The sequence below is a fragment of the Alosa sapidissima genome, chromosome 20, assembly GCF_018492685.1.
Source record: "Alosa sapidissima isolate fAloSap1 chromosome 20, fAloSap1.pri, whole genome shotgun sequence".
Taxonomy (NCBI): Eukaryota; Metazoa; Chordata; class Actinopteri; order Clupeiformes; family Clupeidae; genus Alosa; species Alosa sapidissima.
Genome location: NC_055976.1, coordinates 31,857,485 through 31,883,512, shown reverse-complemented (window position 1 = coordinate 31,883,512; position 26,028 = coordinate 31,857,485). Strand labels below are relative to the sequence as shown.

Sequence of the window (26,028 nt, the reverse complement as noted above, 5' to 3'; positions counted from 1 at the left end):
ACGAAATACATTTACTCACGTTACTGTATTGAGTAGTTTTTCTGTGTATTTTGTATTTTTTAAGTAGTTTATAAAATCGGCATTTTAAATTTTACTTGATTACATTTTGAGTGAAGTATTGTACTTCGCTACATAAAAAATCCCATCCGTTACTTGAGTAAAAAAAAAAAGTTAAGACTAACGAAAACAGAAAGGGAGAGAAAAGAAATCGCGCCCTAAACCACTAGCCTAGTGATAATGATCAGCATGTAGCCTACAACAGGACATGAATCAAGCTGGCGCCATGCAGTCTTTCTGAAAGTGATGGAGATGGAGCTGGATCACGAGATGCATCAGATTACATGTGTAGCCTAACCTATGAAAGTGTATTTTCCGCTATTTCAATGGGTTGTCTCAGTTCGTTTTAGCACTAATGATAGCTGTGATATTCAAGCAAACACCATGGGATTTCGTGTTTTGATGTTTGTGCTCACCTTTCTTTGGAAAGAAGTTTTTTAGCAGTTGTTTCCCCTCATTTTGATGTCTCTCTTTTTAGTAACCTGACTTGGCTTTCTTGGAGAAAACATTGCACCAGCAGCACAACAATTAGCGGTCCACTACTAGAGATGCTCAACTAAATAAACAAAAGATAGACTACCTTATGAATCGTGCAGGCGGACTAAACCATTTAGCTCTTTAGCAAGGGAGAGTGACCTTAAACAGTTTTCACTATGTTTTGTATACAAAATCCAGTCAGTCAAACTTTAAATTTCGTCTGACATTCATTTTGACATTTAATTTGGAAGTTAAAATATTCAGGTAAAATAAATATATGGTGGACATATATATATATATATATATATTTTTTTTTTTTTCAGTAATTAGCTTAAATTTCCAGTGAGTCTATTCGAAATTTTCACCACACATTATATTAACACACGTATAAAAAATCCAAACATAAGAGTTATGTGTATTAAAGTGGAATGACACAGGAAAAAAAGTACTGAACGTGCCTACTGAAATTTCTTCAATACTTTGTGGAAAAGCCTTTGTTTGTAAAGACAGCTTCAAGACATTTCCTGTATGACAAAACGTATTAGTCACAGTATCAGGTGTGATTTTGGCCCATTGTTCTAAACAGATTCCAGGGGTCCCTCTTGTGAATCCTGATCTTTAGTTACTTCCAGAACTGTTTAATTGAATTTAATTGAATTGGCTGCCTTCAAGTCTTTCTGGAGCTTACTCCGAGTGGTCCTTGGCTTTTGGAATTGACTATCCTTCTGACTCCCTGGTCAGAAATATTGCGAGGAGATCCTGCATGGCAGTGATGTTTCTTCCACTTGCAGATAATGGCTCCCATGCTGCTTACTGAAGATTCTGAAGTTTTGAAATGCATCTGTAACCAGTTTCATTGATATGTTTTGCTACAATAAGGTTGCAAAGGTTTTGGGAGAGCTTTTTGCTTTTATCCATCATGAAATGTTTCTTGTGTGACACCTTGGTAATGAAAAACCTTTTTATAGCCCATCAATATACTAACCAAGCTTATATTAATTTGCACAGATAGAAAGGATAACTACTCTCTAACTACTTACAGATTCCAGCTCGTTCCTTCCCTTTCCTTGCCTTAGTGCTTTTTCTTAGCTTGTTCAATACTTTTAACCTGTGTTATTCCACTTCATTACACATGACTCTACTTATGGATTTGTTTGGATTTTTTATGTGTGGATTACCTGAGTTATTACTAATGCCTGGTGAAAATGTTGTACCCCCCGTATTCCACTTTTCAAGGGCCCTCTCCTCCATTGGGGCCCTATACTTCCCACTCTCCCCCCCAGTTCGACGCCCTTTAATCTGCTGAACCTTCTGCTCGTTTCCAAATATAAAAAAACAACTCAACATTGGCCTCCCTGCCTCAGCTGCCTGTGAGGGGCTTTTCAGTTGGATTACTGTTCACTGCAAAGCGACGCAAGGATGAGTGCAACTAACTTTGAAAATCAACTACTGCTCAAACTTAAAGGAGAACTCCAGTGATTTTTCACATAGATCTCCATTTCTCAACGTCACCGAGTGCTGTCGGTATGAACAAAACTGAAACAATCGGTTTTACCTAGCTCGAGTTGCTGCAGCTACAGCGCTACACACTGGGAGCATGAACATGGCTGCCTTAGCTGCTGGCTGCAGCAACTCGAGCTAGGACCAAAGTCCTTTTCAGGCAAGTACCTCCACTCGGCAGCCATATTGCAACACTTTTTGGGCACTTATCGTGCATCTATTTCGGCAGAAATGCGTGTGCGTAAGGCTTCACGACACCAATCTTGCTCCAGCAGCGAGATCACAACAGATGATTGGCACGATGTCTTCACAGCACACCACATGATTGGCTCAATGTATTTTACAACACACCACATGATTGGCTCAATGTATTCACATGTCAACGTTTTGCCGCGGAAGGGTTGTGATATGTGTAGACAACTGACTAACCCCATGCATTACTATGGAGGATTTTTTGAGTGCTGTATCTCCTCATTAGAAAGTCTCTGGTAAAACTGGTGGTTCTGGACTCCCCCCCCCCCCCAAAAAAAAAAAAAAGTAACTAAGTAACTTTTACTTAAAGTACATTTTAAATGAACTACTTTTTACTTAAGTACATTTTCAGATCGGTATTTTAACTTGTACTTGAGTAATGTTTCATCAAGGTATTGGTACTTTTACTTGAGTACAATATTTTCGTACTTTTTCCACCTCTGGCTATAGGCCTGCGAGACATGTAGGCTACTAAAGGACAATTAGGCTACACATTCACGTCACAGTCAGGAATTATTTGAATAAGAGGGTAGACTAATAAGTCTTTTATTTTACAAGACGGTAGACTAATACGTGATAACTGTTTGGCTGACAGCCTTTAAAGTAGGCTCAATTTCATTTTCAGGGAAAGGATTTCTTATGTTTTAGCCTGTTACAGCAGGAATTAGTGACTGGCATGTGGGGGCGTGGCATCACGATGGTTGCTTTCCATAATGATGGTCATCACGATGGACCATCGGCACAACCCTACTTCAAATCATCCTTTTCCTTGCTTGAAGGTGAACTTCGAGTGATGTTAACCTATTTAAGTTTAACGGCGTGATTGTCGTGAGAGCACGATTCATTGGCGCTTGCATGTTCGGCCGTATGTCTACGAGCGCACCTGCCTACCATCAGGCTACTCAGCTACTAGAGAAAGAATTTCCCCTGTTTGTATGTTCACTCCAAGTTGGCCTACCATAACTTACCAACTCTGCACTGTAGACCCTAAACTGGCTATTTATATTTTTCTGTGAAATAAGCAAATGTATTTGTTCAACTGAAGCTGAATTATGCACTAGGCTACTTGGAACGTAACACATTTGACAAAGGACAGATGTATGTTGCTAGTGACAAAATATTAACTTTCAGTGTTTTACGATGTCTGTCATGGGGAAGTGTTTTTCCCCATGCATTTATTCTAGGCTACTGTCAGTGACTGCCGCGAGAGAAGCGGGTTCTGTGTGTCGTTCATTTCAGTGACTGACGTGAGAGAAGCGGGGTCTGTGTTGTGTTGCGTTGCGTTAATTTATTTTCAATTGGGCATGCCCTGCCGTACCGTCCACAGCTCTTCAGTTCCGACAAAGCCGAAATTACTCCTTTTGAAAAAATGAGTGCAGACCGCGCGTTTGTATGGTTATATTGCTTGACGGGGGGATCCCAAGCAGCTTTCAGCCATAAGGCTGCTTTGAGAACATTTCAATTCACCCGACACTAATGTTCAAAATGTTGAAAACTATTTCGGCATAGCCTATAAGCAGTTTAATTAAATATAATGTTAGTTGTAAACAAAACGGGCTACTTGGTGAGGCTTGGCCTCACAGATGCGCTCGTGCCTTAGATGGCAAGAAATCTTGCTCGTAAAAAATCATCATACCGCACATCGTGGCGGGTCTGTTATTTAACCTACTTACTGTAGGCTGCGCAAACCACAGGCCTTTATTTTGTGCAAGCCTGCATTCGAGGCAGGCCTTCTGTTGAAGAATTTTATATAAAGCCTGCGCTAACAGTAATCCTCCTGCCCCCGATACCACAGCTGTGGATAGTGTGGAATGTTCAAGTAATAACACAATCCAATGTGTGTCTCAATTGTCCCCCGCTGACCACCTCACATTTCTCTAGATTTTGCAACGACCTTACATGACACAATGCCATAAAATGCCAGTTTTTAGGACACAGAATAATGTTTGTAATGATACCAGTTAGGCCTACGTTTAACAGTAACATAAGTGTAATGAGCTATTCATTGTCGAAGGTGCATGGTGAAGTGAAATTCTTACTTTGGAAAACAAACATTTGCCGATATCATTGGATAGGGGATAGGCCTACTTGTTTATTTTTTACGTAGCCTACAATGGCCAGTTCAGACAAAGCCAAAATTACTCATTTTGAAACATTTGTATGGTTATATTGCTTGACTTAAATCCCAGAGTAGGCTACCGCACCCCACAGTGATGGGCCTAGCTAGCGGTCTTACGCGTTCAGTGTGGGGTAAGCTGAGAATTTAGCGGTATCACGTCTGCCTCTGTCACAGACGTGGGGAGCTGAAGCTTGGGATACAGTTACTACAGTAACACTATTTTATTTTACTTCTTATGGAATATTTTTTTTTCACTTTTATAAAGGCTTTGTTTGAATGCTGTTGGAACAAATAGTAGTTGATTATAAAGGCAACTTTCTGTTGCAATATTTTGTGTGTTCTGGACTGCAGGTAACTTGTTAAGCCAGTGGTTCTCAAACTTTTTCTTTCATTCCCCACTTTGATCAAGGAGGCATTGACTGATGATAGTGGAGATAACGTGTTATCCCGAGGCCTTTACAAGTCAGCATCTCCGACGGTAGTCTACCCTATTAAAAATATACGTTTTCGATGTCCCAAACGGAGAGCCATACTTTATTGTTTTAACGATCTCTATGCTACTCACCAAAATGTAGGCATGGGAACATGATGAACTATCCAACTGTCGTGTGTTAAATTATTGTGATTACGAGCCAGTGGTTTTCAAACATTATGCGTGACTCGGACATCTAACGAAATGCAACAGACTCATATCGTCCTCGCATTCGCAAAATAAGGAAATACAGACTGCTCAGATAACAGGTGTACCTCCAGTTATGCACGCAGCAGTTATCAGTCCCCTGTCCAAGAGTTCGAATCTGGGTTAAGCCCATATTTTGAGAAATGCTGAATAGACCACAACCAATTCCAATTCTTCAACACGGTCACCGTTAGACTAGAGGGGAGAAAGAATGGGGAAAGATCTGGGCACAGTTCTTCCATAGCTTCGTGCAAAGTAATAAGCGTTGTCGAGATGTTTGTGTGAATGAAACGAAGCTTATAGGCCATAGTGTGACATGCGTAAACCAATGGTGTAGAGATGACGCCACAGGGTTTTATTTAAGAGAGCCTACGTTTGTATGTAGGCAATTTATATTCACAATACTTAGGCCTACTAAAATAAATAGTATTTTATTTGTAATGGTTGTTTAGAGTAAAAAAAAAATTAAAAATCGGTAGTCGCAAGTTTACAACCGGCAAGTCGGTCGGACTAAAAGGGGAAAAAAAATAAAAATTTGGGTCGGTTCTAAATTGACAGGGTCGGTCGGGTTACGGCAAACGAAAATATGTTTAAGGATGGCCTGGCAGCGTTTTTTTGCGCGTCTGCAGAAGTTAGCCGAATATAATTCTGCGGCATAAAGCAGATGTATTTGTTTATTGTATAGAAAAATAAAAATGTCATGTCAAGCAGTCAATTGACTACATTGCAGTCAAGAAGTAGGGCAAATTAATTTACGAAACCAAAACGTGGGTCATAGTTGTCTAAGCCTCTATTGCGTAGCCTGTTAAAAACGTCGCAAGAGTTTTAAATCGGCAACGACATTGTTTTCTGCAGAAGTCTACCCAAGGCTACAGATTAATTCTGAACAGTTATTTCTCTACTGGCTCAATTATCACACAAGACACTGTTTTGATTTGCGTAGTTGCGTTACCCCAACACTGACAATAATGTAGACAGCAAATTTCGATTTCAATTTTCGTTACCACCGTGTAGTCAAGCCTTAAGCCATACCCAAGTAGCCTAAATCGAGGTAATGTTTAATTATGCATGATTTATTTTGTTATTGAATTCGTAGGCTGGGATTACTCTCGGCAACAATTATGTTTAATGGTAGATCCTGCTTTTTCAGAAGGGGCGGCAGGCAGAACGATGTACAGTGGCAGAGCGACGCACAGTGGCTGAAAGTGGTACTAAAGCTTCACGCAGCTTCACGCCTCGTAATGCACGAAAGAAGTGGTCATTTGAAAGCGATGCCCACTGTACCTATGTTATCCAGGAGACACACTGTAAAATGACTTTTATGTAAGATCAATACTTTCCAAGATACAGCCAGTTTTACAGTTTGTTCAGCCTCTTTTTTTTGTCAAAGTTCACAAGCCCATAGCACAAGAACTAAACCATGTAGGAGGCTCAAAGTTTGCATGGGCCCTGGTTGAATTGACGTGGAATGACCCATATACTGTCAGCTGCCATTGTCCACAATGTATTTCTAATCAAGTTTGGTTTGTTTGTCTGAGTTTTCACACGGTACCAAGGGGGGGGTGGGGCTTAGCGACAGGTCAATTGTGTTTAAATGTAGTAGCCTAAGGCAAGCTCAGAAGGGGGCGGCAAGAGACTGGTAGCTTGAGAGCGACGTGTTGAGACCCTAAGGCAACGACGTTTCATTGGCAACAATATTAAACCAACCAACAACATAAAATATTAAGAGCAGCTCTTTAATTTCATTGAGTTAAATTGAAACAATGTCTTTAGTGTGCTGGACTGACAGCCATATGGTACTGGTAGGCAATTGTTATTCTGGCCATAACTTGAGGATTTACGGGGAGGCTAGGCCTATGTGATATGCCTCCGAATCGTGTGATGCGTCCGAACAGCGGCATCTGCTGGTTGAATGTCACTGCGCTATCTATCATCATTCGCCAAACATTCTAATTCAAAATTGCAGCCTAAATCTTACACAAAACTATGAAACAGGCATGTGGACTCGAGTCACATGATTTGGACTCATGTCATGATTTTAATGACTTCAGACTCGACTTGATACAATTTGGCATGACTTGCGACTCGACTTGGACTTGAATACTATTCACTCGAGACTTGACTCGACTCTGCCTCTTTTACTTGTAATGACATGTCCTGAGTCAAAAACTAAATTTTCTGATCGTGGACCAGTCACCCCAGAGACTCTTTCACTTTCACTTCCACAACGGCTGGATGATAGAGAGACATGCAATTGCACCAAGAGCTATCCGTCCGGTCTGCATGAGAAACTAAATAAAAAAAAAAATCACATCGATCACGGCCAAGATTCTCTTATTTTGTCACCCGACTAAGTGGATTGCGTTCATCACCGCAATTAATTTTGAAATACATAAGGCGTTACAAAGTATTAAGCAATTAACGCATTTACCACGACAATCAGGGGACACCAGGATCACCACACAATCAGGGGAGACCACGCCAGGTCAAAAACATTAGAAAGAGTGACTGACCACCGTGCTGAGGAGTTCCATCCCCACCACGGGCCGTGCCGAGCCTCTCTCCCAATGGTGGTTTTGTGAACAGAAAAACTATATTTATCTTACACAAGTCCTTTGACTCAGAAATGTAAGTGTCAGGCTCAAACAGCACATATTTCATAAAAGACCCTATATCTCCATTTCTCGAAAAAAAACAACAACAAAATGATGATGAAAACTAGCGACTGTTTAGCTTGGGTTTTCTGAGGAACAGAGGCATAAACGGTTTGTTCCCACTGAGAGCCATAGTATGTGTCCATAGCTATAACATAGAATATGCTGTGGCTCTACAAAAATCATCAACAATGATCTAGATTGCTGGCACTCGGGGCCAAAGCTTCGGAAAAAAGCGTGGCATTCAAAGTGTTAAGATTAGTGCGGTCAGTTAAACGCGTTATTAACGGTGTTAACGTAAACCTATTTTAACGGCGTCAATTTTTTTAACGTGAGATTAACGTTCTTTTGGGTTAAACAAACTTTGTAGTTTTTTCACATGCTGTTGCAACAACTAGTAGCGTTAGAACAACTACAACACCACACTGGATTTAGCTAGACCGGAAACTAAACAATACGCACTGACGAATGGAATGGAACGTTGTATGTGCTGCACGTACATGCCCTCTTTTAGGGAAAAGATGACTGATATAATGGAAACCTATGCTGCATCAAAGTGGGGAGCGAAAAGGGCTTATAGTATACTTACTAAATCTTGAAACAAACGTGAATAAAAGCCACAAAATAAGGTTGGTGTAAGAGTTATCTGTGTGTTTATGGGATTAATGTGACCATGTTCCTATGGTTTGCTCTTTGTAGTTTACAGGAGTGTCACGAATGTATCGATAGGCACAGTCAAACTGCCCGTGGCTGACTATAACTAAGTTCAGCAAGCTTAACTTTACATGTCATAACATCAACTAAACATAAGTCACACATTCATTCTATCACTTGTAATATGAGCGTAGCCTATTTCCTACAACTACAGTAGGTGAGAATGGGCTATGTTATACTGAAGTTCCACATGCATGGGATATTATGGTAAGTGTACATGCTAAATGTGTTCTCAACATGGGGTATTGCAAACGAATTAGGTTGGTAATGTACATAGTTTCGACATGAGTAAGTTACATAAACATAATTCTTCATAACTGCCGTATTAAAAATAGATGTAACGTCAACGTGTGATTACTAGCGGTCTTTCCCATTGGAATCAATGATATAATATTAACTTGTTTTCCTCTAAAATGGGGCGTGATGCAGATTAAATGTATCTTTATGATGATGCCTTTACATAGCCTACTAACGGCGCATGCTGCACACACTTGTTTGGGCTTACGAGCCGGCCAAAGAGTAGTAGCCTAGGCTGACGCATTAAATGTGTGCTTAACTTTACATGTCATAACATCAACTAAACATAAGTCACACACTTTTTAAAAAACGTTGGCGCTGATGTGTGTGGCAAGCAGTGTTGCCAACTATTTCAAATGGAAAGTAGCTAAAGCCAGCTCCAAAAGTCGCTAAATGTCGCTAGATGACGTCACGCACTAATTTGCATATCAATTACATCACCAGGTTGTGACCCCCCCCCCCCCCCAAAAAAAAACGGTGACGGCCCTTTAATTCTGTACATCTTGTCATAGTATACACCAGAATGAGCATTAAGTGGCTGAAAATCAGTCATTTCCAACCTATTCCCAACTGCTGCCTTTGCTTGGCACAGCTTGAAGTCTGATTATAACTTCACCATAGGCTACACACAATTTAACCTTACAACAATGGCTATATTTTGGATTTATTTAGTTAATGTCACTCAGACAGACCGACATATTTTTTTTTCCCCTCAGCCGACAGTCTGTCCTGCATTGACAACATTGAGGCGACATAGCCTAAATGAATGCTTTAGGTTTTTCTAACTTGTATGCTCGATTTTGAACTATCTGCTTGTGAATGAAGTTGTAGCCTACTTTCCTTTGTTGAACGGTGTGGAAAGCGTGTCCCTGTTTCCCTGTCATCATGTCATTGCTCTCGTCTCGTTGACTCTGGTTGTAATCTCACCCGAAGTTGCTGCACCTTCCAATAACGTTGTCTGAGCTGTTAGATCTATAGAACATCTACTTCCGTGGATAACATGGGCTGATACTACATAGGCCAGTCATTACTTTTATAATCATGGGGCAACGCTTTGGGCAAACTCGACGTAGGCTAATTCACAAACGAAACAGGCATGAGACTTACACAGCACAGCCGAACTCACTGCTCACTCATAAGAGTAAAAAGGGACATTACATGCCATCACATCAGAGTCTCAAAAAGTCTCCAAGAACGCCAGAAAAAGTAGCTAGATTTGTCGCTAGTGGCTAGTAGTCGCTTGGGGGGTCTGAAATCTCGCTAAATATGGCGACAAAGTCGCTAAGTTGGCAACACTGGTGGCAAGAGACTGTAGGCCTATAAAATGGCAATGCACTCATGTTGAAAAGTTCCTTATTTTCAACTAAACTCAAAGATAATGAATATAGTATGAATATAATATTTTCTGTTTGTTATGCCCTTTATAATGTGTGTAGGCCTACATTTTGTGCATGCACTTCTGCGGTAGAATTTATTTCAGTTTATATCAGCTAAATTTCTGAAGAATATTGTGTTGCCTCAGGTCTGCTGCACATCTTTTGAAATTTGATTTGAAATAATCAAAACGTCTTAAAGTTCAGTTAATAAAGTAACTTGCTTTGCTTTCATTTGAATCCCAATCAAGATAACAATAAAGCAATTATTGTGTAATATGGACTCCTGGAAAGTTCAGAAATGCAAAATAATAGAATTTTAACCATATGATAAAATATGTGATTAATCGTGATTAACTATAGGAATTCAGCGATTAATCGCGAGTTAAGATCCAAGAGCACTAGTTAAGATCCAACTTGAACATATGCTACTCCATTTAATTGAGAATGCATCTGAGCACGCACGAGAGGGAGAGAAAATGAGTGGCAGGTTCCAGCTGGCTTGTCATTGTTGATGATGATTGATATCTCCTTTTAAACATAAGAAACGTATAAAAGGAAATCATGAAGGAAACAAAGACAAGATTAGAGGAGATTGAGGATTTATCTGGTTCTCACTACTTTTATAAACTGTGAGAGCCAGGGCACTTTAACATACAGGCTGCACTCACTGTGATTTAAAAAATGAACAAGAATATGAAGAGTTGTCTTTGCCTTTGTGTAATGGAACTGGTGAGTCTTGAAGTCTTCAATAATTCATTTTAGGGCTGTCAATCGATTAAAAAATGTAATCGAATTAATTACATACTCTGTGTTTAATTCATCTAAATTAATCACATATATAATATAGCTGTGAAAGTATCTTAAATATTGAAATTCAAATGAATCATTGAATAATCAGCATTAGTGACATTAAAGTTCAAAAACTTGTATTATTATTTTCACTGTTCAAATAATGGCCATAATAATCTATGATATGACCTAATATGCTGAGGAAATAAATTGAAAAGTGCTTCGGGAAGAAGTTTTTTTTTCACATACAAGGCATTTCACTCCCCTCAATGTCAACACTATTTCTTTGCATTGATGTGCGAACTCCGGTGATATGCAAATTCCCTGCTGCAGACATTGTAGAGGACTTTATTTTAATCAACACTTTATTTTTATCTGTCACAGTCCGGCCCAGAATCCCCACTTAGTCTGTGATCTGTCATGCCTCTGCTGTCCCTGGACTCCATTCCAGGTCTGTGATCTGTCTGTGCCTCTGCTGTCCCTGGACTCCATTCCAGGTCTGTGATCTGTCATGCCTCTGCTGTCCCTGGACTCCATTCCAGGTCTGTGATCTGTCTGTGCCTCTGCTGTCCCTGGACTCCGTTCCAGGTTTTCCCTCGGTCCTGGCTCATGGTTGACTGACAGGGGAGCTGCCCAATCATCAGTGCTTGCGCTGTCACACCTGTTGCCACTCTCCTTGTCAGCCATAGCATTTAAGCAGTGCCAGGAGAAAGCTTTCTGAACCAGTGAAGCTTTCAATCCAATTGTATCGAAAAAAGGTTCAGTACTCGAAGCTTCAGAACTCTGCTGGTGAAAGTTAAGGATAGCATTGTGTCACGAAGTGTTTCAGACATTAGCCATGAATGTCTTTGAGTCGAAGATGAATAAATGTTGAGCATGAATTAATGGAGAAATAAATAATGTCATAAATAGGCCTAACTAAGCCTATTTTGTACCCTGCATAAATACAAATGGAATTGCCTTCTCTACAAAAACAATAAAGGTAATATTTTGGCTGTGAACATTTCTTGTATTTGTAAATAAATACATCAATTTAGGAGGGAGATGAATAAAGAATGGGCATGCACATTGCACACACATTTCTGTGATTATATTGAGTACGTAGCTTAGACCAATTGTAATCTGGGTTGTGTTGTAACTGCGATTCAGTCCTGCACACGCCTGGACTCGAACCCGCGAAACAGACGCACCTTAGAACGGGAGTCGAGCGTGCTGATAATTGAGCTAAAAGCCCGGGCTATAAGCTTTCGTGTCAGCAACACTATTGAGTCTGTTGGCTCTCCTTTTTCAACAACCCACAACGGCGCCCCCCGTGTCGCGCAACTTTAATGCTTTGAATTAAATTTCGAAGCAGTCACGTGGGTGTGTGTGAAACAAAGCTTTGGACGTCACTGATCACGTGATTATCACAAAACGAATCAAGCTCCGATACAAAGCTTCACTCCAAATTGGTTCATGTCTTCAATACACGCTTCGAAGCAGGGGGTTCACGGGTAACATCACTACCGAAGTCTGTTTCTTGGACTTGTTAATTCGGCTAAACCTTTTTGGAAACCTTCGCTTGGACCTTGTATTCTTTTGTTGCCAACTTAAGCCTGTTCAGCCACGTGAGTCTTGTCTAGCCCCTTTGATTCATCTGCCTGTGTTTTTCTTGGCCTACTCGTGTACCGAACTCTGCCTGTTTTTGCCAGTGGATTTTGACTGAAGCCTGCCTGTACCTCTGCCGTATTTGGATTTTTTGAGTGTGCAGACTGTGCACTGTTTGCCAAGTCCCTCTGCCTGGCTGCCTATTTCTGTGTTTTGTCATTAAAACTCACTTGATTTACTCTCTGCTTCCTGAGTCTGCTTTTGGTTCCACAGTATCTCACCTGGCCTCACCAGCCCTGACATTATCGACACCATCAGGCTGTTTTTTAAAAGTAAATGTTCCAATCAATGATCTAGGCAGCACATTTTCTTCTCTCTCCTTCATTTTACAGTCTAATGGTTACTGACTAGAATGGTTCGGGGTCAAAGGAATTGATTAATCTGCGCTATTTTATCAGTTATTTTTTCTCTCAAATTAATTCAAGTTTATTTATATAGCGCATGTCATACAGAGGTCATTCAATGTGCTTTACATAAACAAAACCAAATAATAACAAAAGCATAGAAGGGCAATATAGTCAAATAATAGTTCAAAAGGTAAAGATCATAAAAAAACACAAGGTAAAATCATTTAAAAATAGAGAATGATTAAAATTCTTTTCAAATGATCAATTTTTCACAGGAATTTACTAACGTAGCCTATCTGACGATTCTTCTCGTTACCATTTATTGTAATCATTAACCATTACCTTGACTTCCCTCATGAGTCGCCACTGGCAGACAGCCTAATTGATAGCAGGCAAATCTGTGGCCTAGCACAGTAAAATGCCATCAGTCAAATTATTACTCATCCTTACAGTGGACGCTGCAATTTGGAAAAACAATATATATTTGCAGCTGTGCTGAGTGTCATGTAGCTATCCGTTTTGTCAGATTACACAGGTAAGCACATGCGTATATTACACAGGTATGCGCATGCATATATTATAAAATATTTCAAGACAGAAACATTGAACATATTTTAATCTGTATTTATACAAAAATACTGTAGATTAGATTGTGTTAAAATTATGATCGATAGTCTAATAATGGCAGAGTTGAAAACAAAAATGGCTGCGCCCATAATTGCTTAATTGCGTACTACGTTGGTCGATTTATTGTCGATTTTAAATGTTCTTGCACACTTTACTACATTACTGTTTTAATCCGGTCACCAATTTATACATTGCACAGTCTTGTTGTGCGTACAATACAATGTAAAGCTTTGTTTTTCGTGCTGGTTTGCTAAAGAGGCTATGTCGCTAACAATAACAGTGACTAGCCTGCCCCTCGTGGCTCGAGAAAAACGTGACGGCACTTGTTGAAATTGAAATAGGCGAAAATGCCAACATACTACGGACATGTAAGGCTTGCAACAACGGAGTTGACTTGAAATGTTAGTGTTTGTAAAAAAAAACATTTTTATTATGATCAGGGCCTAAATTTCACTGCGGGATTGCGGGTATTGCGCATAATTTGTTCAAGACCCGCATCTCTAGTCACCATAATGCGAGAAATTCCCGCATACATAATTTTACAGCCTGTCTGATGACGTTAATCTAATCATGAAGTGGCGTGAATGCGGTGCTATTGACAGGACAGATCATCTACCGAGTTGAATTGAACATAGCCTCATAAAGACGCAGACACACACACACACACACACACACAGAGAAAGAGAGAACCACTTTGTGCTTACGCAAATAGGCTACGCAACCATGGCAAACTTTTACATCTGGAGAGAGCTCATTGGTAACTATCCTGCTAGCTCAGTAATGCCAGTAATGCTCACTAAAATCATTAGTGAACATTGCAAAACACTTAATCCCAGAAAGATTGTCTTCGACTTGTTAGTTTTTTGAACAATTATTTTATCTAATGACATAAGACATAATGAATTGCATCCACATATCCTTACGCTCTATGCGCAACTTTTAATCACTATCCTAAAACCGTCAGGCTGAAGGCTAATTACTCACGTATTTCTTAAAGTGACAGGCACTCAATTACACACATCACCAATGTGCACTCAATTAGACCTACACACCACATTAAAGATATGCCTAAGTGTAATAGTTTAAAAATCAATATGAAGGATTCAAATGACTGAATATGTTTAGCAACTAGTAAAATACTATACATTATTAACTAAATACACTATATGAATTAAAAAAGATATGAAATAGAAACATATCACATAAGCAATCATTTTCAGTGTGTGTTGAGAGAGTAAAGCAGAATCTAGGATGGCCACTGTTGTAAATGATCCCACTACAGTATATATTACTGATGACGTCAGGGTGGTGGGGGCCCCCAAATCAAGTACATTTTTAAGAAAGTATCGAAGAAGTACCGAAATCGCAATTTTTGACTTGGTATCAGAATCACCGCCCAACCCCCCACCCCCAATTGTGTAAATCCCCCCCTATATGAAAACCTAAGGGGGGAATTCCCCCCCCATTTTGAAAACTGAATTTTAAGCCCTGATTTTGCATTGACATGTTCTTTCCGACTAGTCGTGTAGTGAAAACAAACTGGAATGCTATAGCTGAGGAATTGAGTCACATTTTCGCGTAGAGCAACTCTGGCGGAGGAGTGTAGGAGAATACTGGATAGTGGTATAATCTAAACTTCATTCACTCTCCGTGTGTAGATCAAGACAGGAGAATACTGGATAGTGAGAATCTAAACTTCATTCACTCTCCGTGTATAGATCAAGACAGACTTGCGGAACAGGCTGCAGAGCAACAGTCTGACAGCCTGCATGAAAATAAGCATAAATGGTCTGCACTTGTAAAAGAGTGCAATTAACAAAGGGCCCTTAAATTGTTCTTTTTAACACCAATGAGGATAGCCTGTAGCGATGCTAGACGTCAGCTCTGCCATAAGCAGTGACTGTGATTACCTTTGCACATTTTGAAATGTTTTGCACTTTCTTTTGCACTTCAGTGTTGTATAGTTTGTATAGTGTTTGTTAAAATTGCACACATTAATTCACTGTTCTTGTTTCAGTTATTATGTTTAGCACTTTTTAACACAAATATTTGTAGTGTTGTGTAGTTTGTATGGTGTTTGATAAATAATTGTTATACATCATTTTATAAATGTAGCGTCCTCACCTCGTTGTCCTCCAGTTGCCAGGCAGTCCTTTAGAACCACTTTTGCCGTCTTCAACTTGGCCTTGGAAACATTCCCCTCTTCAGTAAAACTCTTGCCACATTGAGGACGGTGGTGCGACATCTTTCCTGTACGATTAATTGAGCATTCACAGGTCACGAGTGGTGTAACACTGCACTACATGTTTACAATGTTTGTTTACAAAAGTTGTTTTTTGATCAACTTCAGATTCAGCTGCTATGTTTCATTTTTAATTCCTGCAGGACTCTACACTTAATATATGTTTTACATGTTTACAATGTAAGCGTCTGCTGTTTGATTACTAGTGCATATTTGACCAATACACTATTACTGCCAGTCCCCTATTTCCACCCTCTTACATGTATGTGTCACTTAATATTCATTTCTTTACAAATCAAGACGGCGGATTCCTAAAGAAACGCCCACACCCACACATAAGTGTATCTAAATTAACTATGTACCAAAAATGACATTGTACAGTGACTCGAAGAGCTGTAAACAGTGTTGTAAGGCTGCGTGTACAAATCCGCTTGAAGCTCCAGTGGAATTTTGAATTGCAATGAGAATTCTTGGTCTAACCGTTGATGTGCCGTGTGAAAGGGTGGAAATAGGCAGCCATCAGCCCAGCACTAAACTCTGAGTGTGGTAAACAAAATCAGATATTTCAGGCAGTAAAATCCCCAGTAAGAACCAAACCAGATTTTTTTCAAATCTACACACCAATGGCTAGTAAAAAAGGTTTATTTATCAAATGTTATTTTGAAGTATTAAAAAACATCATTGTTTTAGAATTTTCGAAAGTAAGAGGCAGTGATTGGTGGTTTTACTATAACTAAGTAATGCTTTACTGGTCTCAGACTGTTCAAATGAATAAGTAATTAAGTAATGTCTTACTGGTCTCGGGCTGTTCAAATGAATAGGTAGGTAAGTAATGTCTTATGTTATGTTTATCCGACATGCTTGGTTTTTACTACAGGTAGGCTACTAATCTTTCACCAGCTTGCTGTTATTTCCATAGGTAAAATAATGTTAATGTTTGTCTAAGTTGAGTGATGGAGGCTAGTTTGATTGTTGGTGTAGTTGTGAAACATAAACACGGTTATACTGAGCAAATTGATAACAGCACTGTAATTGTGTCTGTCGACCGTCATCCCATTGTGTTCTGATCATACTGACAGGAGCTAAGTTAGTTAGCCACAACACTAATGTTCGCTAATGCGATGGATTACTGATGGAAGATATAGGACACTTGTCTGCGATGCACCCTAAACACCAGGCTAGGGCACTTATGCTTGCTGCAGTAATTAGGCTTTTCTGCTGCTGACTCACTCAAAGTCTGTGGCCCTGTCAGCTGCTTCGTAAAATGTTGCACGAAATAAATGTGAGCAACTGAGCTTTCATTCCCAAACACTCACTACATTACATTTGGCTGACGCATTTTTAGCCAAAGTGACTTACATATGTCAACTATATTATAAGGGATTACATTGTCCCCAGAGCAACATGGGGTTAAGTGCCTTGCTCAAGGCCACAACGGTGGAAGCCGGGAATTGAACCGACAACTTTCAGACTAGGCTACTGCACACTAGCCCAGCTCCTTAACCGCTACACTACCACCGCCCCTAAGATGAACAGCCTGTAAATATACAGTTATACTTGCCCTGCACTACAAGTCCATATGGACAAGTAGCTGTAATATTATAGTGTGCAAACCTCCACAACCCAACAGTATTCTAACAATAATGCTTCAAGTGGGATTTGAACTCTCAACCTAAGGACTAGGCTATGTGCAGTGCCAAGTTTGACGTTGTTTGAATTAGCAGGCCTAATGCATGTATGGTTAAATAAATCAGTAAAAGCAGCACACATTGGCTTTCTCCACTCTACTACCCCTCCACACAGCACACAATGGCTTTCTCCACTCTACTACCCCCTCTGCACACTCTACTACCCCTCTGCACAGCACAGGGCAAGACGGGGTGGGAGCAGAGACTGAGGGGGCAGCAGAGTTTTGGCAGCACTGAATCATCACGGCTCAAAATGCAAGATGTGTAGATGTTCGTCATGTCCGACATCAACAATTAAGGCTCCCTGTATGCAGTTTGCATACCAATATAGCCAATATAGCATCTAATATAGCCTAAAGCTATTTGTGCAGCATCACTGTTGAAAAACCTTAAACTTTCTGCCCATGGGTCAAAACCAGTGAGCAAAACAGCAGCAGAGCACCCAGGGTACATCCCCAGCGAGCAGACAGCACTCCACTCTGGGACGTTCATTCTCAATCATTGCAACATGTGTGGAGGGATGGATTTGAAATGTAGTCGAATCTAATAACATTTTATCCTGGGTGGCATGATTGATTGTACTGTAAAGTTCCTGAGCTAAGCGTAATGTCCTCCTGTGCATCAGAGACTCCAACTCTACAGCTCCAGCTGTCGCCTCGGGATGGCTTCAAATTGTGCTTTCAATGTATCTGCGGCCTACTGTTCGTTTATTTTCCAGAGGCAGTGGTTGTCATTATACAACAATTGGGTTCTATGGAGCTATTTATTTGTTTCTGATTGGCCGAGAGACGTTCCATGAGTTGGAATATCCCTGGACATTTCAACTCAGACTTTGCACAGCTAATAATAAATCACTCCGCGATACAATGCCAAGATTTGACACAATGTTCTCATCCCAGCTCTCCACTATTTCAAGCAATGGGTTACTCCTTAGCAAACCATAACAAAACAATGCTTCACCACATCTGTGGATTAAGCCACACAGTCAACTTAATGTAAGTAAGATACACGAGAATGCTAATTGTTCTCAGCATTGCCAGCATAGTGTATTGTGTATAATATGATTGTCACTTGGAGGAGACGTGTAGATAACTAACGTTAGCATAGTTAGCTAACCGCTGCTAACGTGCTAGCATCGTCGCGTCAGGCTGTGCACAGTAGTGTAACATTTATTCACCATAAATTCATAAAGTTGAGTGGTTTTGCAATGTAGGCTGTTTCCGTTTTTTTGCAGTACCATGTCCCTTACATGACATGGCCCAGTGTCCTTGTAACATGCATGTAGCAAACCTAGATATGAATGTGATTTCAGCCAGACTTACACGTAAACCACAAAGACCAGTAACGAGGGATCTGGAATGTTGGTTACCTAGCAACCAAGACGCTGTCTATTGAAAAGGGAACTATTTTTTGATGCTTAAGAACGATGTCGAAATTAACATTTTTAAACAATATTGGGGTGTTTTCAGATTATTTAGTTTGTGGTAGAATTGTTGTATAAAAGCAATATAGCAGTCGTGATCGTGGGATTGATCATGGATATTCCCACGGCTGTTGTTGCCTGCGTCACTCGTATCGAAAAAAGGTTCAGTACTCGAAGCTTCCGGCCTCGTGGCTACGGCCGAACACCCGTGGGAATATCCATTACCAACCCCACTCTCACTCGTGCTATATTGCTTAATTAGCCTATATGAATTGTTTACAATTATTGAAGTTATGAATCTGTTGGATAACCACATTTAGCCTACTGCGCAACATGAGAGTCAATGAATATCATGTGCAATGTGATATATCCGAAACATGTAGCCTAAGCTACCAAGCCTTCGCAAGGTTTGTATGATATTACATTCAAGCTTTACTCAAAAGACTCCAATCTTTCAAGAATCTTTCCTAAATCTTGTCAAAGTTTTTTGGTGTAAGGAGGCCATTAACCCATTTCACTTCTGTGTCTACGTTTCCCAAACCACATTTTCTAATACAATCTTCTGCTGGCAAAAATGAAGTGTGGAGCAGCAGTTTAAGGCTGATTTATGCTTCTTACTTGTGAGCCTATGTGAGTCAGCGGCAGTCATTCTCGCGTTCTCCTGTTTTAGAATTTCTGAACAAAAGTGGTGATAATTGGGGGTGTTACGATACCTCGGTTACGGTCTCGTTCAGTATGTAACACCCCCAATTATCACCACTTTTGTTCAGAAATTCTAAAACAAAGATGTTTAACACTTCAAAATAACCTTTGCTAAATGAACCTTACATTTTCAGTAGCCATAGGTGTGTAGATTTGAACAAAATCTGGTTTGTTCTTAACGGGAGCATTTACTGCCTGAAATAACCGATTTTGTTTACCACGCGCGGAGTTATAGTGCTGGCCTGATGGGTCGCCTATTTACGCCGTTTCAACGGCACATGGACGGTTAGGCTAGACCGGGAATTCTCGTCATGAAATTAAAATTCCACTGGAGCTCCAAGCGGTTGTGTAGGCCTACACGCAGCCTTACGACACTGTTTACAGCTCTTCGAGTCACGGTCAAATGTCATTTTTGGTACATAGCTAATTTAGATACACCTATGCGTTTCTTTAGGAGTCCGCCGTCTTGGTTTGTATAGAAATGGATATTAAGTGACACATACACGCAAGACGGCGGAAATATGGGACCGACGGTAATAGGGGGAGTTCCGATAAGTAGACTGATGCGCGGCCTCTTCGTGACAAACGAAGCCAGCAACATTAACTTCACTAACATTTAACATTCATTTACAATACTAGAATAAGGCTTGGTTAATAACTAACTTTCCGAGAACCTAGACCGTTTGATAACATTAGACTCACCCTCGGTTACGTTCAGCCTGGCACGGTCTTTGTTAACCAGGTTAAGCGACATTAGCGCACGTAATGTACACGTATCTCGGTCTCAAATTGGTCCAAGCTACTACTTGACCTTTGACTGTTTTCTCGATTCTCACCAGCTCAATCTCGTGAATTTTGTGAAAACTCTCTAGCGCCCTAGAGGGCAAGCGGTCTAATCTGGTTGTGCAGAAATCAATTGACATTGATAAAAACGTGCATGTAAAAACTAGGGCTGTCAAAACAAGATGTTAATTTCGATTAGTTAAATACAGAAATAAAAACACGTTTTAAAAAGAACGCCCAGACCAAAACTGTTTACATCAATCAATCTACTTTCTGCAGTAAGGAATTTCCGTTGCCCACCATCTTCAAGTCTGAAGTAGCACCTCAATGCAAAGCAATAATAATGCTAGCCGCCAGACTTGTCAAAGCTAAGTTTGCTAACGTTTTGCTGAGCCTACCCTATGACCGACTAACTAACCGACAAACTCCCTTAATAAATTGACTACATTTGTTGCACACTTGAAAAAGTATGTAGAAGGTGGTTACATTTACTTCCATTCCACTTTGTTCCTACTATTTAGTTTATTTTCTTGAACTGCTATTTCTTATCCTGGACTGCCACCTACTGGATAGAAAATGCAACAACCTAGTAATTATGTGAATAAAAATCTACACGTTTGAATGGCCAAAAAACCTGATAAATCATAGGTGGTAGGCCCTATTCCACACATTCCGCACCTTGGTAGCCTACTCTGCACATGTCATTGACAGTGAGTGGTAACTTCAATCATTTTCATTTATCATGCTAAAAATCTGACCCAAAGGGAAAATTATCATAAATTATCATACAGGTTGAACTCTAAAGTGTATAATGTTGGTTTGGCTGTTAATTGATTCACTCATCTGCCAAACTTGTTTTTAATAGCATAGCATAGCAAAAATGGATCCATGCGATTAATTTAGATTAGGGCTGTCAAAATAACTCATTAATTTCGATTAATTAATTTCAGAAAAAATAACTGATTAAAAAAATGAGTGCAGATTAATCGATTTATATGACCTCTGACCCCGAGCTGTTCTAGTCAGTAAAAATTAAAAAAGAAAACGTGCTGCCTGAATCATTGATTGGAACATTTACTTTTAAAAAACGGCCTGATGGTGTTGATAAAAAAATAAAGTGTTGAAAATAAAGTCCTCTGCAATGTCTGCAGCAAGGAATTTGCATATCACTGGAGTTTATCAACTCTATAGTCGCACATCAATGCAAAGAAATAAGTGTTGACATTGAGGGGAGTGTTCATTTATTTTTATTGTGTCCCCTAGGTTATATCTGTGGCCTGAAATGTCTTGTATGCGAAAAAAAACTTCTTCCCGAAGCACTTTTGAATTTATTTCCTCAGCATATTAGGTCATATCATAGATTATTATGGCAATTATTTGAACAATGAAAATAATAATAAAAGAGTCTTTAAACTTGTCACTAATGTCACTAATGCTGATTATTCAATAATTCATTTGAATTTAAATATTTAAAATACTTTCACAGCAAAAATTATATATGCGATTAATTTAGATTAATTAATCACAGAGTATGTAATTAATTAGATTTTTTTATCGATTGACAGCCTAGTAAAAACATGTAAATGTGGTAAATGTAGCATGACTTCAACTGGACTGCATGCATCACGCCACACTCCCCCCACCACCACAAAGGCCCATATATTCAATTAGATCAAAGACATCACATTATGCTCATGGAACTGTTGATATGTAGGCTAGTGGTTGCATTGCGGCCTGAGCCCATTATAAAAACAATATTTTACAGTAGTCAAATATAGACCTACAATTATAGGCTACCTAAAATTCCTACACCATCATGGTTCATGATCATTTATTTTTCGAGGGTGTAATTTCTCCATCTTCTGTTGGTATGTGATTAGGCCACCCACCCCTGTCCTGTACCCGAATCCAGCCAGAAATATTTACAGTAGCCTACTCTAAGGTCGCATAAGTAATGACGTTTTTAAAGGTATTTTAAGAAACTTGATATGTTGGCCAGACCTAATTACATGCATGTAGCCCGATGTAGTCTTAAGTATTTTAAACACTTGATTTAGCCGAGATATTTTGAAGAGGTGACTATGCTACTGGGAAGATATGAGTCACAGTTTGTTTCTCCCTATTCAAACTTTGGTTAAATAATTTAACCTTAAATAAATAAAGCAAACTGAGGACAGACGGGGCAGCATCGTGTCCACCCACCAATAAAACTACAACTCCAAGAGCGCTTGTCAGTGAAAGCGGAAGTTGAGAGGAAGAGATTGGCGCTGAACTATCCGGGCATCTTAGTCCTTCTTCCTTTCGCGCCGGTAGCAGGAGAACCGCGCGTCCATGTGCGCATTGCCTGGGATTTCATAGATCGTATAAGCTACTGAATCCGATCCACAGCACAGCCTTTAATATGGATCCTAACTCCCTGATCGAGGCCCTACGGGGCACTATGGACCCCAACCTCCGTGAAGCAGCGGAGAGGCAGCTGAATGAGGTAAAATCGCGAGATGGTGGCCCTTGCTAAAAGCAGGCCTCCAGCACCACAGCAGGACGGCATGGAGCCTGTATTCGCGTTATTGGCGCAGCTTCCACCAAATGTCAAGCCTTGACTTGTCAGTTAGCCTCTTTAATGACCAACATATACATTATTACGCATGTATTTGCATTTGATGTTGTAACTTTACACCTGCATATGGAAACAATCGGACCATGTCAGAGGCTATGAATCCATTCTCCCTTCAACCCATGTCCGCTAGCCAGCTAACGTTACTGTTTTCAAACGTGGAGTTTAGCATTTGCTACGTAGCTAGCTTGATACGTAGCAGGAAATCTGACATCCAGCACACTGAAGTCGCTCATCGAGCGTAATGTCGTAATATTCCCATTACATTTCACATCAGATCAGAACACTGTGCTAACGGACTTGTAATTTCACAGTTTGTTGGCGATTGGGTTTATAAACCGAATGTTTAATTATTGACTCTTCCATCTCGTTAGCATAGCCTGCTAAAGGGCTAATGTTAGCCAGAGGTTTTACGTGTTGCAAACGCGAACAAGTTAGCTGACCGCTGTCTTCACGTGTCATGTGCTTAATGCGGTAACGTTAATGTTTGTCACACATCGGCGGGTCTGGAATGTACCCTCTATACATGGTTTATTTGCTCTCGCACTGTAGTTAGTTACCGACGCAGTCCGTGATGACTGTCATCAATAACATTAAATGTTATGTGGTTAGAGCTTCTACCCAGTCAATATTTTGTTTATGTAGACAATTCCTAACCAGATACATTGATGTCCAACTTGAAGTTAGCTGAGCTATCTTGGCCACTAATTTTAGAAAAGGCATGGGATCAAACCGGACCACTGGCGTTGACCGGGCTATAGTGATGCATGTCTGTCGGTAACGTTGATTGAAACGAACCGGTTCTACTGTCCAGTTTATTTGGTCTTTCCGGGAATGATGCGGAGAATTAGTCAGCATGTGTAGACATCCGTCATGCGCGTGCCAGATGGAATTCGGTGACACCGGGGGGGGCGCTTTCCGCGCGCTCAGATCGCCCTCTGACCTTTGCGATGGAGGTCATGGGATGCAGAGCGCGCGCGTTTCTAAAAGTGCTACAGATGTGAAATAATTTATTGTCTGATATAAAGGGGATGGAATGCGGACAGCGTCCCGGTGCGGACAATGGTCGTTGAACGCGCTCGACCTCAGCGTGTAACGAATTGACCGTCACTAACTCTGATTGATAAACGTTATCGATCCTTTGCGATATCACACGTTAGGAAAGTACTAGCGATTTTGTGTAACTATAACCGATGATTTGTTTTGGGGGCTGGGAAACAGAAAGTGTAATAATAATGTCAGTTGTCATTTCTCATCAATAATTCTCCTGTTCTCTGATGACAGTCCACATTTGGGAAATGGATATGAGCCTTATCCATGGGGATCCGAGTTTGTGTGTTGAGTAGAGCTGTGAGGGTGATTAGGTTTTATTATCATTATGATTATTTGAATTTCCTCTTGGAGATCAATAAGGTATCTATCTATTTATCTATCTATCTATTTATCTATCTATTTTTTTTAGGTGTGTATGAGTGAGATGAAAAGTGTGTGATTGAGTGAGTGACAGAGGGATGAGTCACGTCATGAGCTAAGTTCAGCTGTGTGTCTGTGCATCGTACTTTCATAAATCATGCAACACATTCTACCTTGTCTGTGGACATTGTTATTTGCAAAGCCAGTGCTGGGTAAACAAATAGAGTGTGCGACAGAGGGAAAGTTCTTTGATGTTGCTTTAAACCAGTACAAGTGTGTGAGAGTGTGACTGGGACAATGAAGCAGGACTTTTGTGACCCACACACCTGTGTGAGCAACATTGTTTTGACACACACACACTCATTCCCTGTTTCATGGCTTCAGGGTCATTGGGCTATTTTTGCATTTACCATTTTCAGTACTGTCACCAAAGACACACACTCGGTGTTCCATCACTTTTGGTGTTCTACTAGCGTGTGTTCTTCTAGCGTGTGTGTGTGTGTTCTTCTAGCGTGTGTTCTCTCTGCGCCTCAGACGTGGGAAACTTGCTCTACCTGTTCAGCTACTTGGGAACAACAATAAGATGTTCCACACACAACACATACTGTAACACACACACCCCACATAGTGTTACTCCCCCCCCCCCCCCCAACACACACACCAGCTTTAGTTCATTAATGAGAAATTGTACAATTCTGTACACTGAAGTAGATAGGCCTCACATTCATCTCATCTTTCCTAACGATCCGCTAGCTGCCTGCCTGCCCCATAAGCAGGCCGTCAAAAAAATGCGTCTCTGTAGGCAACCTAGGCTCCGAGATCTGTACACAAAAACAATTGCTTCCAACAAGTGTTGGCAACCACTCAAAGGCAAAATAAACCATTTCAACCAATAACAGACGAGATGCGCGTTTAGGAGAGTTTCAATTGCACGGGAGGGAGGGGGAGGGAGTAGCGAGCTAGCTCTCTGTTTTGTTTGAACGTCAGCAGAAGTGACGTATCCCGCAAACTGTAAACAGAGTCTATCTGCGGAAAACACCATTCTATACGTTTTCAGACGTAGCTTGATTTTCACCTAGCTAAACATTTTTGTATACTAGAGACCAAGTAGGCTACATTGTTGGTACAATTTGTGGCACACACGATATGAATTTTATTTGCAATACAGTTGAGCCTTCTGGAGTTTCTTATAAAATGGCTGATGAACTATAAAATTGACTTTGAGTGTAAAGGTACCGTAAATCCTTTAATATAGGCCCGGGCCTTTATTTTACTCAAGTGCAACGCGGTCCAGGCCTTTATTGGAAGGAGATCAGAATTAGGGCCGGGCCTCTATTTGAGCAAAACAGACTACCAGTGGAATGAATAAAAACGAGATTTTGTGTCTATTTGAACTTATAAAATAGTAGGTTCATGTATTCAAAAAGTACAGTTACCATAACATGATTGTATGCATACAGAACATTAACAACAAATACTGCTAATTCAGGCTAAATCCCAGTGTAGAAATACGGTAACAAAAACATAGCAAACACAACGGTAGTGCATTGGAAACACTTAAAGCGTAACTTTCGCCAAAGTGCACTCTAGGGTGTTTTTGTGATTGTACCCGAGTCCAACTTTTGTTT

At 40.3% G+C, this 26,028-nt stretch overlaps 2 protein-coding genes across 2 annotated transcripts in view; one reads left to right on the top strand and one right to left on the bottom strand.

Annotated features, from left to right (window-relative positions):
• Nucleotides 1-20,431, bottom strand: part of LOC121693960 (zinc finger and SCAN domain-containing protein 2-like) — a 30,225-nt gene extending 9,794 nt beyond the window's left edge. Inside the window, exons 1-2 of the mRNA XM_042073851.1 lie at nt 20,293-20,431; nt 15,660-15,785 (exon numbers count right to left, since the gene is read on the bottom strand). Coding sequence (XP_041929785.1) covers nt 15,660-15,785; nt 20,293-20,344 — 178 coding nt within the window. The 5' untranslated portion in view covers nt 20,345-20,431. The remainder of the gene's footprint in view (nt 1-15,659; nt 15,786-20,292) is intronic.
• A 2,202-nt stretch (nt 20,432-22,633) lies between these two features.
• Nucleotides 22,634-26,028, top strand: part of ipo7 (importin 7) — a 32,974-nt gene continuing 29,579 nt past the window's right edge. The window contains exon 1 of the mRNA XM_042073836.1: nt 22,634-22,858. Coding sequence (XP_041929770.1) covers nt 22,775-22,858 — 84 coding nt within the window. The 5' untranslated portion in view covers nt 22,634-22,774. The remainder of the gene's footprint in view (nt 22,859-26,028) is intronic.